The 13370-nt window shown below is 40.3% G+C and overlaps 1 protein-coding gene across 8 annotated transcripts in view; it reads right to left on the bottom strand.

The window, feature by feature from the left end:
* The window catches only part of GREB1L (GREB1 like retinoic acid receptor coactivator), a 132909-nt gene that overhangs the window by 43594 nt on the left and 75945 nt on the right, over nt 1–13370 (bottom strand). For 7 of the 8 annotated variants that reach the window (XM_064705951.1, XM_064705956.1, XM_064705953.1 and 4 more), the window contains 4 exons: nt 9880–10056; nt 7014–7190; nt 4990–5112; nt 1662–1799 (listed from right to left, as the gene is read on the bottom strand). In XM_064705951.1, the coding sequence (XP_064562021.1) occupies nt 1662–1799; nt 4990–5112; nt 7014–7190; nt 9880–10056 (615 nt within the window). The remainder of the gene's footprint in view (nt 1–1661; nt 1800–4989; nt 5113–7013; nt 7191–9879; nt 10057–13370) is intronic. The other variant, XM_064705958.1, reaches the window with a different exon arrangement.

The raw sequence follows: 13370 nt of genomic DNA, 5'->3' as shown, positions 1-13370 counted from the left end.
GCAGAGAAAGATTCAGATTGCAAAATCCAAGCCTTGAAAGGGGTGTCCAGATTTCAAGGTGAGGAGGGATAGGTGGAAGAAAAAATGCAAAGAAAGCCCCACCAAAATACAATAAAAAATCACACACACACAATTTTATTGCAAAGTTTGTGATATATTTTCTTACATAGTGATTTTTTTTTTTAATATACATCACTAATTCAGTTTGTAAAGATTTCTAAGCCACAAGTGGCTCAGAAATTTTCCCCCAGTCATCCCTATGCCATGCATAGTAATTCATTACAGAGCTCTCATCTAAAGCCTTAGCAAAGGACACTGGGCAGGGGAAGACAGGGCAATTTGCTGCAAAGTGTACATGGCCTGAGCATTACTGAGGCAAACCATGCCTAATTCTGCTACCTCTGCCTAAGGTGATTCTCCAGTCCCAGCAAGCCTGACACTCTGGCAGGACCTGCTATATCCACAAGGGGTGATCACCAGAAGTTGCCATCACTCACCGTTCTCATTCTTTTTCAGAACTCAGTTTTTGCAGAAGAAAAGAAATTGCATAAACTGCCAAAATGGAGGCCAGTGGAAACTCCAGTTCCTTGCTGGTATCAGCCAGCTTCACAAGGATTCAGCTCCCAAGAACACATTCCAGGAGCAACACCAGGAGATGGTGCAGCAGCTGGCTGATGGCAGCTGCAACTGGAAGTGTTAGAGATGTGGTATGCAGCTTAAAACAATGCAACTCCCCAGCTGCAGACATCCAAATAAATTCTGGTACAATTGCCAATTACAAAATATGAATAACCTCACTTGCCCATTGTAAGGTCCTCATTTCTACTCAGAGTCAACAATTTTATACGGGCAGATATGGTGGGCATGGGTCAGTTAAAGTGGTTGAAAAGCTGGGAAGAAATTTCAGTGCAAAATAAAATCATACAAGTATGGAGGGGGAAAGGTATTTTGCACAAAGAACTGTTAATGATTTATCAGCCACAACATAATTGTGTTATGTACCATAACAGTATATATAGTATTAAATAGCAGATGTAATACATAATGTATAAAGTGTAATGTTCATGTGCATATATAAACTAAATCAATTGATACATTTTCTTATTCAAGCACACTGTCCTGCAATAAGTGTGATGATTTCTTTTTTCTTGCTTAAAGACAAATCACCTAATCAGATTACGTCAATACAGTTCAGTGTGGGACTTAGATGTCACAGTTAAGAGTTACAATTTATTAAACACACAATAGAGAAATAAGCAATTAAAACAGCAGATATATTAAAACTCCTTAAAACAAGACTAAATTCCACCAAATGTATGTGGAGGAACTATAAATGTTAGAAATGCAGAACTGCATACAACTCTCAATTACTGAGGCAGGAATCAGAGTGATATTAAGAAGTGACATTTATGCTCTCTTACAGTTAGGAAGAGAGCTCCTACCAGGATATTAAATCTGAGAGCCAAAGTGTGGCTCAAGCTTGGGAACAGTACTAACTGCAAAAATTTCTGTGCCAAAGACTGCAAGAATATGACAGTTCTGGAGAATGCTAGCGAATGCTTTCCTTTCCCTTTTCCGCCAAAAAAAGAACACTCTCTTTTCTTGGCTGTTAAGCTGATGATTCCCTTGGCTCTCAGATGTTTTGGAAAGCAAAGCCATACCTGCAGCAAATGCCTTTCCTACGAGCTGTACTGACAGAGCCAGAGGTTTCACAATGTTCTTGTTCCGGGATGGGTCTTGTGTTCCACTTAAGTTAACAGCAGCAGAAGATGATTTTGCTGGACTGAACACTGAAGAATCTGAGAACAGAAGTTGTTTAATTAATGATTAAAATTTACATATATATATAATTTTTTTTATTACATACACATTTATCAACACTCATCTCTGCATAAATTGCAAACAATTTTTTTACACTCCTAAGAAATTACCATGTATCTTTCAGGAGTTTTAACAAACGCTTAACTGGGCGTGTCTATAGAATCTTATAATCCACTGAACCCATGATTGATCTCTTCCACAATATTTTGCACTCACACACACTCAAAAAACATTTTAACTGTAGAAAGGGGTATCTCATTGCTCCTCAAAATAGATTCATGGGATAGGCAAATAAATGCAGTTTTCTCATGGCTCACATGAGGAAGCTAAGACGAAGAGCTTATTCTTGCAGCCAGCAAGTATAGGGAATAAGCACTGGAATAAGTTACTTAAAAGAGGTTGTGGAATCTCCATCACCTGAGATTTTCAACAACAAGCTACTGAATCTCTATCAGACACAGCTAAGCTTGACTAAGGGCAGAAAAAACCAAACCCAAAAACATAGCCTCCTTACAGCACTACTGTCTATAAAACTATAAAAAGGGTATGCTCATTTATAAATCTGGGTAAAAAATTAAGGGCATTTGAGCCCAAACTCTTTGCATAAATTAACAAACTTCATAGAGCACTCTACCACAGCTAAAACCTATAAATCTTATTTTATAGAAGGATAAACTAAAGAACAAACAAATTTGAATATTTGTCCAGTATCAAACTGATTCTAAACCTCTCAACATGTAAGTTCCTATAACGTCAGGTATTTCATAATTGCAATTTACTTCAAGAAAAAAATGACATTCAGATGCTGATACACTGGCAAATCCAAATTCTTATAACCAGAGTGAAAATATTAACTCAGCATCAGTTCAGAAAGGAGTCTGCAGCAAGTAGGCAAAGGAGGCTAAGTTCACCTACAGATGTTCCAGTAAAACAGCCAGCTAAAGAAAACAGAAGACAAAGACCAACTTGATCTGCCAAACACATTCACCCTCAGGCCACACACCATTTGGTGGAGGAGAGTGGGAGGAAGCTCTTCTTTGCCAGACAAAGCAACTGACATGAAGGGCAAACACAGAAGCCTCTGCTGCTGCTGCCCCACCAGAAAATCTCGTCCATGTTCATAGGAAATACACTGAAAGGCCAACAAAATAGACCACCGGGTCTGGGCCCTTGGAGGGAGATGCTGGTCTGCCATTAAATATGATGCAGCAAATATGCAGTGTTAAAATTTCTTTAAAGTAAACTGTCCTGAAGCTTTGGGGATTTTTTTCGTCCCTCACCTCTAATTGTAATATATTTTCTTGAAATTTTATCTGTGAATGTAGGTGTGGCTGGTATATGTTTAAACATCACTCTGTTACCTAATCAGGACTTATAAAAATACCAGTTATTAAAATTCTTCATGTTTCTCTTGTAAAGCCTTGTTTCTAGTTGCTTAACATGTGAATTGAATTTTCCCCTCAAGTGTCTGCCCAAAACCATATTTTTGATACTGTTTGCCCATAACTACCTACATATATCTTGTAGAACTCAGAGATTGAACTGCTCACCAGAAACATTTACACAACTTTTAAAGAAAAAAAGGGTATGAGTTGATGATGAGCTGAAAACAAGTTCAGAAAACAACCTGCTAATAAGTAGTCCTGTTTTAAAACAACCTAGAAGCCAACTCCAGTAGAAAGAGCTTTGCAGAATCTAGAAGAGAAAAAGCCAGAAAAGCCCCACATCATAGGTGACACATCAGAACTTATGCCACTGAATAAAAGGTGCTCTCCCCCCTTCTCCCAGTCACAGGGGATTCATGAGTATGTATGTGGCATTATCTTCACTAGGAGATAACAGGAGAAGGAGATGAAAAGGTTTTGACGAGCATGACCTAGGAGTACAAACAGTGACACACAGAAACACCAAGCACACTGAAAATGGCAGGGAGTGATAAGGAGAAAGCCGTATATAAAAGGTGTATCTATTAACTTGGCAGATACAATAGAAGACAAAGCTGTGTAAATATTAGAATGCTTGTTGCTCCAAATAAACAGGTTCTCATGCATCTGCACAGTTCTCATGCCTGGGTCTGGAAGCCAAGGGATCATGCAATGAAATGCAGCAGATGTGTTTTAACCACACTGTCATTTAATTTTACCCAAAGCCCAAAGCATTTTGCTTCCTCAACAGGGACAGGGGCAACCACCTGGGAGAAGTGCCTCTGAAAATACTAATCAGTGATTATAGTCTCATATGAATGCCTGTGTTCAGCTTTTGTTTATTACTCCTTTTGACAAACTTTCTAGGTGTAAAAAGTATTTTAACCATCTTGCTTTCTATCTGTATTTCATTCCCTTTAAAGAAACGTGTGGTTTTGGACATTCATATCAATTAATAACAAACAGGCCATTTTCTCTTGCTTTTAATTTTTTCAAGAAATAGCACAAACAGACACAAAAACATATAACAGCATAGATGAAGCTGCAATAAAGCAATGAGGAAGGAAGCTCAAACAAAAGCACTCTGTCTACTTGCAATAAATAAATAGATACATGATATTAAGATGTTGCTTCTTTGTCAGTCAATATCTATTTGATTTTTATATTTCCTCCTTATTTAAGGGTATCATTAATAGCTTTCTAGAATAGTTGTGAGAGACCTGTTAGCTCACATACCAAAAACCCACTGTATGCATATGGCGAAATTTCAATTCTAAGTGCACCTTTGTGTGCAATAAAATTTAAATAAATAAGGAAATTAGCAAGTAAATAAAATAACATCTGGTCCCCTCTCCCTAAAAGGAGATTATTCTCCTTTTCCAGACAAATACCCTAGTTTATATACTAAGGAAACACTTCCCTACAAAGATGTAATTGAAGATTTTTGAGATGCACAAAAAAAATTAATGAAACAAAAAGGTTTCAACAAGAAGGGACAGAATCAAGTAACTTAATCAAAGACTGTTTCATGCTTTTACATCAATTGTTGTTTTGAGACTGAACTAACCTTCAGCCTCACCTGGATCTTAATCTTTGCCAAAGCAAATTCTGAAAGGCATCCTCTCCAGTGTAATCTCCACATGGCTCAAGGTAAATACCCAGTTGTTTACAGCATCCCTGACCCAGCAGTGGCTGAGGTGACTTACCACCCCCAATGGTTCTTTACAGCACTTTCAGCTCCTACCTGTCTGAGTGAACCCTGACTTGTATCCATTAGCGGATCCACCCTCTGGGGTCGCGGACGGTGACACCGAAGGATTTGGCTTAGCAGAGAGGCTAGCAGCAGATGATTGCCTGCTTCTACATTCTGCAAATGAAGCAGCTACAGTACATATTAACAAGGCCTCCTCCCAGCAGCAAAGTTCAGCAACGCGGTGGCGAAAGGCGACAAAACGTTAGGAGCACACACAGAGCACGAACAACAAACAGCGGCAAATGGCAGCACCCAAGGAAAATACGGATTCACGGTTTTGTCAACTTTGTCTCCTAATTAGGAAAACCTCCCTGGGGGTCACTCAGGGGGCCAGGCAAATACACAGCAGATGCTGCAAAATGGCAAGAGCCCTCAGATCACAGCTTCCAAGAGATTTGAAGGTATTGGGCGTGTCCCAGAGACTCAGAGACTTCTGCGGCACAACCTGTATACAAACCGTCATATGTTGCCCTTTAAAAGGAGAAATTGTGCTGAAACCAGATTTTTAATATGCTTCCACAAACCTTCAGGGAGATCTCAGTGCTGTTAGTGTCTGTCTGGATGAAAACTGAGTTGAGGGAGGAGAAAGTCACCTTGAAAATCACATATTAATCCATTTTTAAACTGAGATCTAATCAGGATTTAAAAGAAGGGTTTAAGTGTTTAAAAGCACCCTTCTTCCAATTAGACCTATAACGTAAGTGAAGAGTGAAAGGTTACCAGATGGATGGCAGCAATACAGAGATAGGACCTATCAAAGTAATGCCCATGAGGTTGACTTTTAGTTGATTTTCTGGATTTTCATGGGTGCCCAGAGCACTTGCAATTAGTATATAACCAAAAGTGGAACCATGTGCTTCTTCCACATGAGCATTACTCCTGATGGCATTTACCAGGACACACACCAACTCCAACTGCAGTAGCATCAGGAGGGGTTTCAGAAAAAAGATTCCAGAAGTAAAATAAGTCTGCCTTTGTCTTTATTTGGGACTTCACTACCAAATTAAATATTTGTGTCATTTCTGTGAAAAAAATGCTGTTGAAAAGCAACATGCACTCTAAAGTTGTAGTTAATTCTCCTTGTAACAGAGAAAAGCAGCTGAAGCCAGGATCCTTCTGACTCACTAACTGCTACAAACTATAATCACTCATACAGCTCAGTGATAACCATCTCTTTCTGGTGTCATGCTGCTATTCACATGAGGATGTGACTCCTCAGATGTCTGTCAGTTCTCCTGCAGAGCTTCCCCTCTCCTCACATCAACTTTTGGAACAACAGGGACCAGATCAAACTCTGTCTTCACTGAGTGAGACCACAGATGAAAAGGTCAGGAAGTCTGCACACAAACCAGCTTGGCAGACAGTGAGTGGGAAAACCACTCCTTCCTTGAGTCTTTGCATGGTTCTAGCTCCAAAACCCTGCATCCTCCAATAAGAGACCCCCAAGGCTACCTTGCCTTGGGTCACAAATGCACCCTCCTGTAGCACATAATGTCGCACAGGCTGCCCTGGTAGAGGGTAAGACCAAGTGTAAAACACCGCAAATGGCAGGAGCATCCAAGCCTTTTCCTTCCCTGAGATCAGTGCCCTGAGCTTTCTTAATCTTACAGCATGCTAGCTATCCTCAGGCACGAGACAGATTGGATTGCACCTGCAAAGATGAATATCAGTGGAAAACCAATGCTGCAGCCCTGGCTGTGTGCTTCAGGCACATAAAGGAATCATCAGACTGAGTAGCCTCTTCTACCAACACGACTGCACAGTCTCAGATGGGAAGATGTAGGGCTGCCACCAAAAGTATGGGGAGATGTAAGAAGAGTGTTTAGAGTCACATGCTTACTATTAAGACTTTAACTTCTTTGGCAAAATCCAAACTTCAGTGAAATCAGTGCGAATCCTCCCTTCTAGCAGTTGCTTTTGAATGCATACATTTTCAACAGCAACTTTCAATTTTTTTATTCAACATCACCCCTAATAGCAAAAAACACCCCTAATTGAATGGGCACCTTTATTACCTTTCCAGCAGATAAGGGGTCCCTTTGACAGTACACCTTGGGAGCTTCTTACTAGGTAGTACTTTAAGTGCTTCTGCTTCTTTGGCTGAGTGGTTAATTTCAGGTTGATATGATTAGAAAACTCTGTGAAGTACCGAAATCCTCTTTCTCCACAGCCTATACAATTCCCAGAAAATCCTGGAAGAAGGAAGCAGAAGATACAGAAACAGATTAAATGTCCTGTACTGTCAGCTAGGAATAAGGCCATCTAAAGCCACCTGCACATCCAGTTCCAGGGAACCGGAGGCCTCCAGGCAGCTTCTGTGGGCACAGCACATGGATGTCAATCTGAGCTCTTCTGAACTCCTACATCTCTTTAGGGCATACTGACCCATGCCAAAACCCTGCCACCAGTTTCCCACTCTACACAGCCCAGAGCAGAATAACTACTTGACAGGGGGAGAACTATGCTGTCACACTAGGAAATTTCCATGAGGGCAAAAAAAGCCATTTTTTTCTGTATTAAAAAAACATGGGTTCCAAACTGCAGACATGTCTCTCAAAACAGTGGCCAATTCATCAGAGCAATTTCATGTGACTGAAATTAACATCAAATAAATTTTCCCTGAGGCTTCTTACATAGAATACTTTCTAAGTCAACTGAACCTTACATTTTATTACAGTCTTGAAAGCAACCACAAGATTTGCATGGCCAGAGTTAGGAGTGCTTTAAAATAGTTTTAAAAACCTACAGCTTCTCGAGAAAGTAACCATTTTAGGGACAAAGACTGTTTTTCTGCAACATTCCCAAAAGGTTTCACAGAAAGGGGTGAAATTTTGAGTTGAGGTCAGGAGGATAATCCAGACTAAGAATTATAAGCAGTCTTGATTTCCAGTGCCATTCACAGCTATGTTAATGGGAATCTGGCATAACGATGACACCAGTGTAACATTTCATAGAACAAAGCACAGGGTATGTTCTGAAATGGGTCTTCCTTAAAATCTTTGTTGTTCAAATCAGCCCTCTATTATCTAATGCTGAACAATTAAGCCCGGTTGTCTCACTTGCCATGTCACTTATCTCTGAATTGCTTTCAACCCTTAATGAAACAGATTTTCTACGGAATATCAATAATGATTTATAAAAGTGCTAGCAGATTAATACCTAGTGGAAATGTTTTATTTGTGTTTATTTGGGTTTTTTTTCCATTTACTAGTCAGTTCAAGATCTGTAAGAGAATCTATTTTTCATTCTTGCTACTATCATGACAACACCTTGGAGGATGCTGGTTCCTACCTACACTCACCTGTCAGCCAAAAACACAGGTTTATGACAAAGATATTCAGTGTTTTTGACAAAATGCCTTATCCATAAAACTCTTAATAATTAGGCCATTGTCTTTAGCCTTGCTACGCCTTATTATCAGCTTCGATGAGGATGCCAAGATGCAAATCTCTTCATCCTGTTTTTCCTGGGACTGAATCATTCTCTATTATACTCTCTTGCAGCCCACAGGATCTACTGGTGCATCTCCACAGTTTTCAGAAAGAGTAACCAGGGTCTCTCAGAGCTTCTGAGTCAGTTCTTTGCTACAGGTGCCAGTGACAGAAACTCCAGCAATGCCAGAGGTGTGAGACACCAGGCTCCTTAACAAATGAGACCAGAGAGGATGGATGGATGGATGGATGGATGGATGGATGGATGGATGGATGGATGGATGGATACAAAGCTGGGATGGAGGGGGAAGCTTACCAACAAAGACAAGCAGTACCACATTTAATCAGGTTAAACACCATCTGCCTATCAGTTCTTATTGGTCAGCTCCTGACACTTCCCCTGCTTAGCAGAGGAGAAGCTCCTCTGAGTCCTGAAGTGTACCCTGTTATCCCAAATCCCCAGTCAAACCAGTGAGGGCACATCACACCACAGCTTCTCTCTAACTCAGGCCTTAGGCCTCTGTCTAACTTCTGCCTTAGGCCCAAAGGTTTGCTGTGTATGGATTTATCAAATGGATTTAATGGAGACGTAAAATTAAAGCACAAAACAAAGCTGTTTCCAACAGTTACACAAAATATTGGTGGTCTGCACCAGAATTTGGGCAATGCAGTTAAATCAGGGTATTTATCCTTTGTTGTAATTTCTTTCCTGTTGAAAGGTCTTTCTGAATATATCCTAGGCAGAACAATGACTGGAGGGAGAAATGAAAGAGTAAATTCAAAACTGGCTAAATAATCCAAAATACATGAAATCACTTTTACTAGCTTGTTAAAGAGTGCACCAGTTGTGACCCAGGCAGGAAATTTAGGCGCACATAGGCCTCTCTTCAATTACCAAGAGGCATTCATTATTGTACTAAAATTTTAAACTTTATAAATATAACAGATTATGACATAATTGGGAAAGGTGGGGTGGGGTGTCCCTGTGTATTGGTTTTTGGGAAGCAAACTGCTCCCAGAACTTCTACTGAGACCAATGATCCTGGTGAAGCCAAGGGCAGAAATCATCCCTTAATAATAAAAAATGAAATTATATAGTTCATTTTCAGTACTTGCATGAGCATATTTCTTCTTAAATGAAAATGCTGTAAGCTCCAGCTGAGATAAAGAGAATATGGATAGCTCACATTTAGAATGCCAGGGCTGCAATTGACTTCTGCCCACACAGAAATCAGGGAGATTCTATTGTGATTAATGGTGGAATCAGGGACTTGTTTTAAAATGGGCTTTTAAGGTAGGTTCATCTACAGATTTGATTTAATGAAGTCAGTCCTCTCCTCAACATATTTCTAATAGAAGGTTATTAGCTGAAATGACATTAGATAATTTTCAACTGGCTTTTTTTTTTCCTCCAAATTATTATGGTACAAAGGAAAAAAAGATCTCTTACCTAAAAGTGCATTTTTTCCATGATCATCTGGCAAAAACCTCTTGTCAACAGCGCAGACTAGAATGTGCTCAGGAAGGTTGGGAGATTTGGCTCCTACTAACAGGAAGCCTGCTGGGATATCAATTTGCTCCATGCACAGAGATACCAACCGTAAATCCTTGCCTGCTTGACAAAAACCTACAGAACAAAGCAAAACAAATGATAACTCTTCAGAAGAATTCATTTAATTCTCTTTGTTTTATCAGTTGCAAAAGCAAATGGCCTTCACAACTTGATGCTGTAACTGGAATTTTAATATATCCTTTTTAAGGGAAATGGAGGAAATTGAGACAGCATCTCACCAGAACCACTAGCTGAGAGTTCCAGAGGCAACAGACAACAGTATTTTAAATATACATATTTAAACATATACAGGCACAAAAGAAATTCAAGTGTCCAAACATTAGACATCAAATGGCTCCAAAATCCGATTTTTCAAAAACAATCAAAATAAGACAATAAGCTTGTGATTTAATAACAGAAAACAGCTCTTAAAACATGCCAAAGATTATTTTTTCTCTGCCAAACTTTAGTTTACAGTTTTTTCAAGAGAAACTATTTTGTCTTAGTTGCTTGCAGAAGGCTAGCTAGCAATGATAGATAAATAACCATTAAGTAATACTAAAGAATGATAAAAATTGATAATAGAAGTTTAGTGGTGGCTAGTAAAAATAATTTTATTACATTAAAATAATTAAATATCTAATTTTTAAATTCTCTATACATTTTAGAAATTCCAGCAAATAAATAATTCACTCGTTTTAGACATGTGAATCATGTTTTGCTATGTCTCCAATTGAGTCTCTTGAAGTCTCAGTGGACTGCAGGACTTTCATGTCCTCTGTTAAGGCTTTTCCCCACTCAAATACACATATGCCCACAAAATAAGGACATAGCATTGCCTCTTGGGCTTCTAATCCTGTGGAGCTAAAGCAGCAGAAGTGGGCAAAAGTGGGGACCTGAGAGAGTTTCTGCTGTTCTGTGCCCTGCAGTGAGCAGGTAGGAGGCTGGGCCACACAAAAAGCAAAGCAGGGCAACCCAGTGCAGTATCCAGGCTTAATAAACAATAAATAAAGAAAATCACAATCACAAGAATCAACATTACTGTTAAATTTGGAATTACTGCAATAGCTATTAATACCTATTACTTATACTTGATTCAAAATATTATTCACGTAAATATTATTCACTGTCACAGAAATTTTAAGGAAGGAAAAATATCCTGGAGAAAGACCTTGTGTAAGCATGTGGTAACACAATGTGATCACAGCTTAACCAAAGGCCACCTCAGCCATTATTGGTACATACGTCTGTGCTCTTAGCTCCTGGGCCAAAACCTACAGCAACTTCAGCAAAAATTATGGAAGGTAATGGGTTTTGGTTTTCTCTCAGCCCTGCAGCAGGCACAGAGCATGTGCAAAGCAGAATGCACAGAATCAGCTTGCACGAATTTCCTCACAAGCAGCAGCTTGCTGAAAACAGGGTCCAACACAGGTTCAGTCTTGTGCCTACACTCACAATCTGCTAAACCAGTTCTTGGCTGAATGGTTTCTTCACTTCTTCCATCAGCTCAGTTCCAGCAGCAGCTGATGGAAAGCCAGCTTGGATTCACCCTCACACACACCTTTTTCCAGGCAATGAATGGAAATGAAGCACCTGAGGTTTTCATGTATTGAATCAGTGGATTATATCAATAACTTACCAATAAAAACTTACGTATGCTTTAGGAGAGAAGTATTAAATCTGCATGCTTAAAGCACAATTAGTTATTTTCTGATAAGTTGTCATTTGATTTTAATCTGTTGAATTCTTCTTAAGGCATGTTCTCTAAAAACATATTGATCATAGTCAAACAGAAAGCCAGGTACCGGGCTAAGTATTATCCAGATTTTGTGATATAATTTAGAAAGAAACAGTCTCAGATAAACCCAGGGGAAAAGTCCCTTCCATTCAAAAAGAATGGAAAATTGGTTAAAATTCAAATGTTTATGTCACTTGGGAATTAAATCCAGAATTTTCAAAACTGACCTTAAATATTTAGGCATTCAGTGAAATCTGAGTAGTTGACATGCTTAGAAAATACCACTTTACATCTAGATTTAAAGCAGAAAAATTGCCCACCGCTGACAATGTGGGCAAACAGGAAATCTGTAGATAAGGGTTATGAAACAGCAAGTGCAGTAAGATTGCAACACAGATTTAAACCCATGCTTTACACAATTAGCTTCTAGCCTAGTCTCTACCTAAAAATGTTCTGGAAATTCCCAGAAGCACAAATGGTGCCCAACAGGAGAAGGCGTTTGAAGGAATTGCTGGCAACAGCAATACTGGCACAAGCAAGGTTGTCAGTGTTGTTGTGTGTCAATGCAGACTTGCCTCCTGAAGGAGCACACAGCATTGAGAAGGGTGAATAACACATGGGAAGCTTTGAGCCCCTTGGGGTGCTTGAGGGTTTTGCTGTCCCAGTGAAGTGAAGCAGGGCTCCACAACATCCCAGGTGAAAGAAAAGACTCAGCTTTATCTGGGCTACGAGAAAAACAACTTCAGCTATGCTTTGAGCATCTGTGTGTCACCATTCTGCATCAGTCCCCAAGGGAGAAGCTACAGGAGAGTCTTAAGGAAAAACATGTTAACAAGTTTACAAGCACAGTTCAGTAACTGCCTGCTATCATGGGAACAGCAGCCTCTTAGCTGAGAGGCCGTAGATATTAATATTTCCCACCATTTAGGATATGTGGGACTGGACTGTAGGAATGCTGCATCCTACATAATCTGCAAGCAGCACCTACAATTCACCCCCAGTTTCATCTCTTACTCAGCCAGTGCTCCCAGACCCTTTGCATGCTCCCCCTTCTCCCTCCTTTCACAATCTCCTTTGGCATCCTCCTGGGCTTTGGCTGGCGACATCTCTGGATCAGAGAGGCATGCATGTGCAGACTGGCTGGCCAGCACATGCCTCTGTGATGTTCAGCCCGTGAGAGAGCTATAATTATGTTGCTGCCCCAGGGGACTTCAGTTTGGGGACACCGATGTCATCCAACCAGCTCCTGAACTTCACAAACCTTGCTCAAATTCACTACCTTTATAATTCACTGCCAGAAAGGGCAGAAAGCAGCCACCAGCCCAGAGCTCACAGGCGACTGCCAAAACCTCGTTTTCTGAGGTGGTGAGATAATAAACAGGGCTGACACCAAATGGTTTCCTCTGGTCCCCTTCCGAGAGGGAATGGGATGCCAATGGGTGGGCAGGGAGAGAGGCAGCACTGACAGACCCCCAGAGCTCCAGGAACTTTTCTCTTGCTCATGGAACCCCTGCCCCAGGAGAAGCAGGGAGGGCTGCAGAGCCTGGCCAGGCACAGCCGGACTTACAGCCACCAGGACATAGGGACAGGATGCAAATCTGCCCCTGTGCCGTAAAAGGTTTGAATTTTCCTTCAAAGACATGCAGATGGT

Source organism: Zonotrichia leucophrys, chromosome 2 (assembly GCF_028769735.1).
Source record: "Zonotrichia leucophrys gambelii isolate GWCS_2022_RI chromosome 2, RI_Zleu_2.0, whole genome shotgun sequence".
Taxonomy (NCBI): domain Eukaryota; kingdom Metazoa; phylum Chordata; class Aves; order Passeriformes; family Passerellidae; genus Zonotrichia; species Zonotrichia leucophrys.
This window is presented reverse-complemented; position numbering and strand designations above follow the sequence as displayed.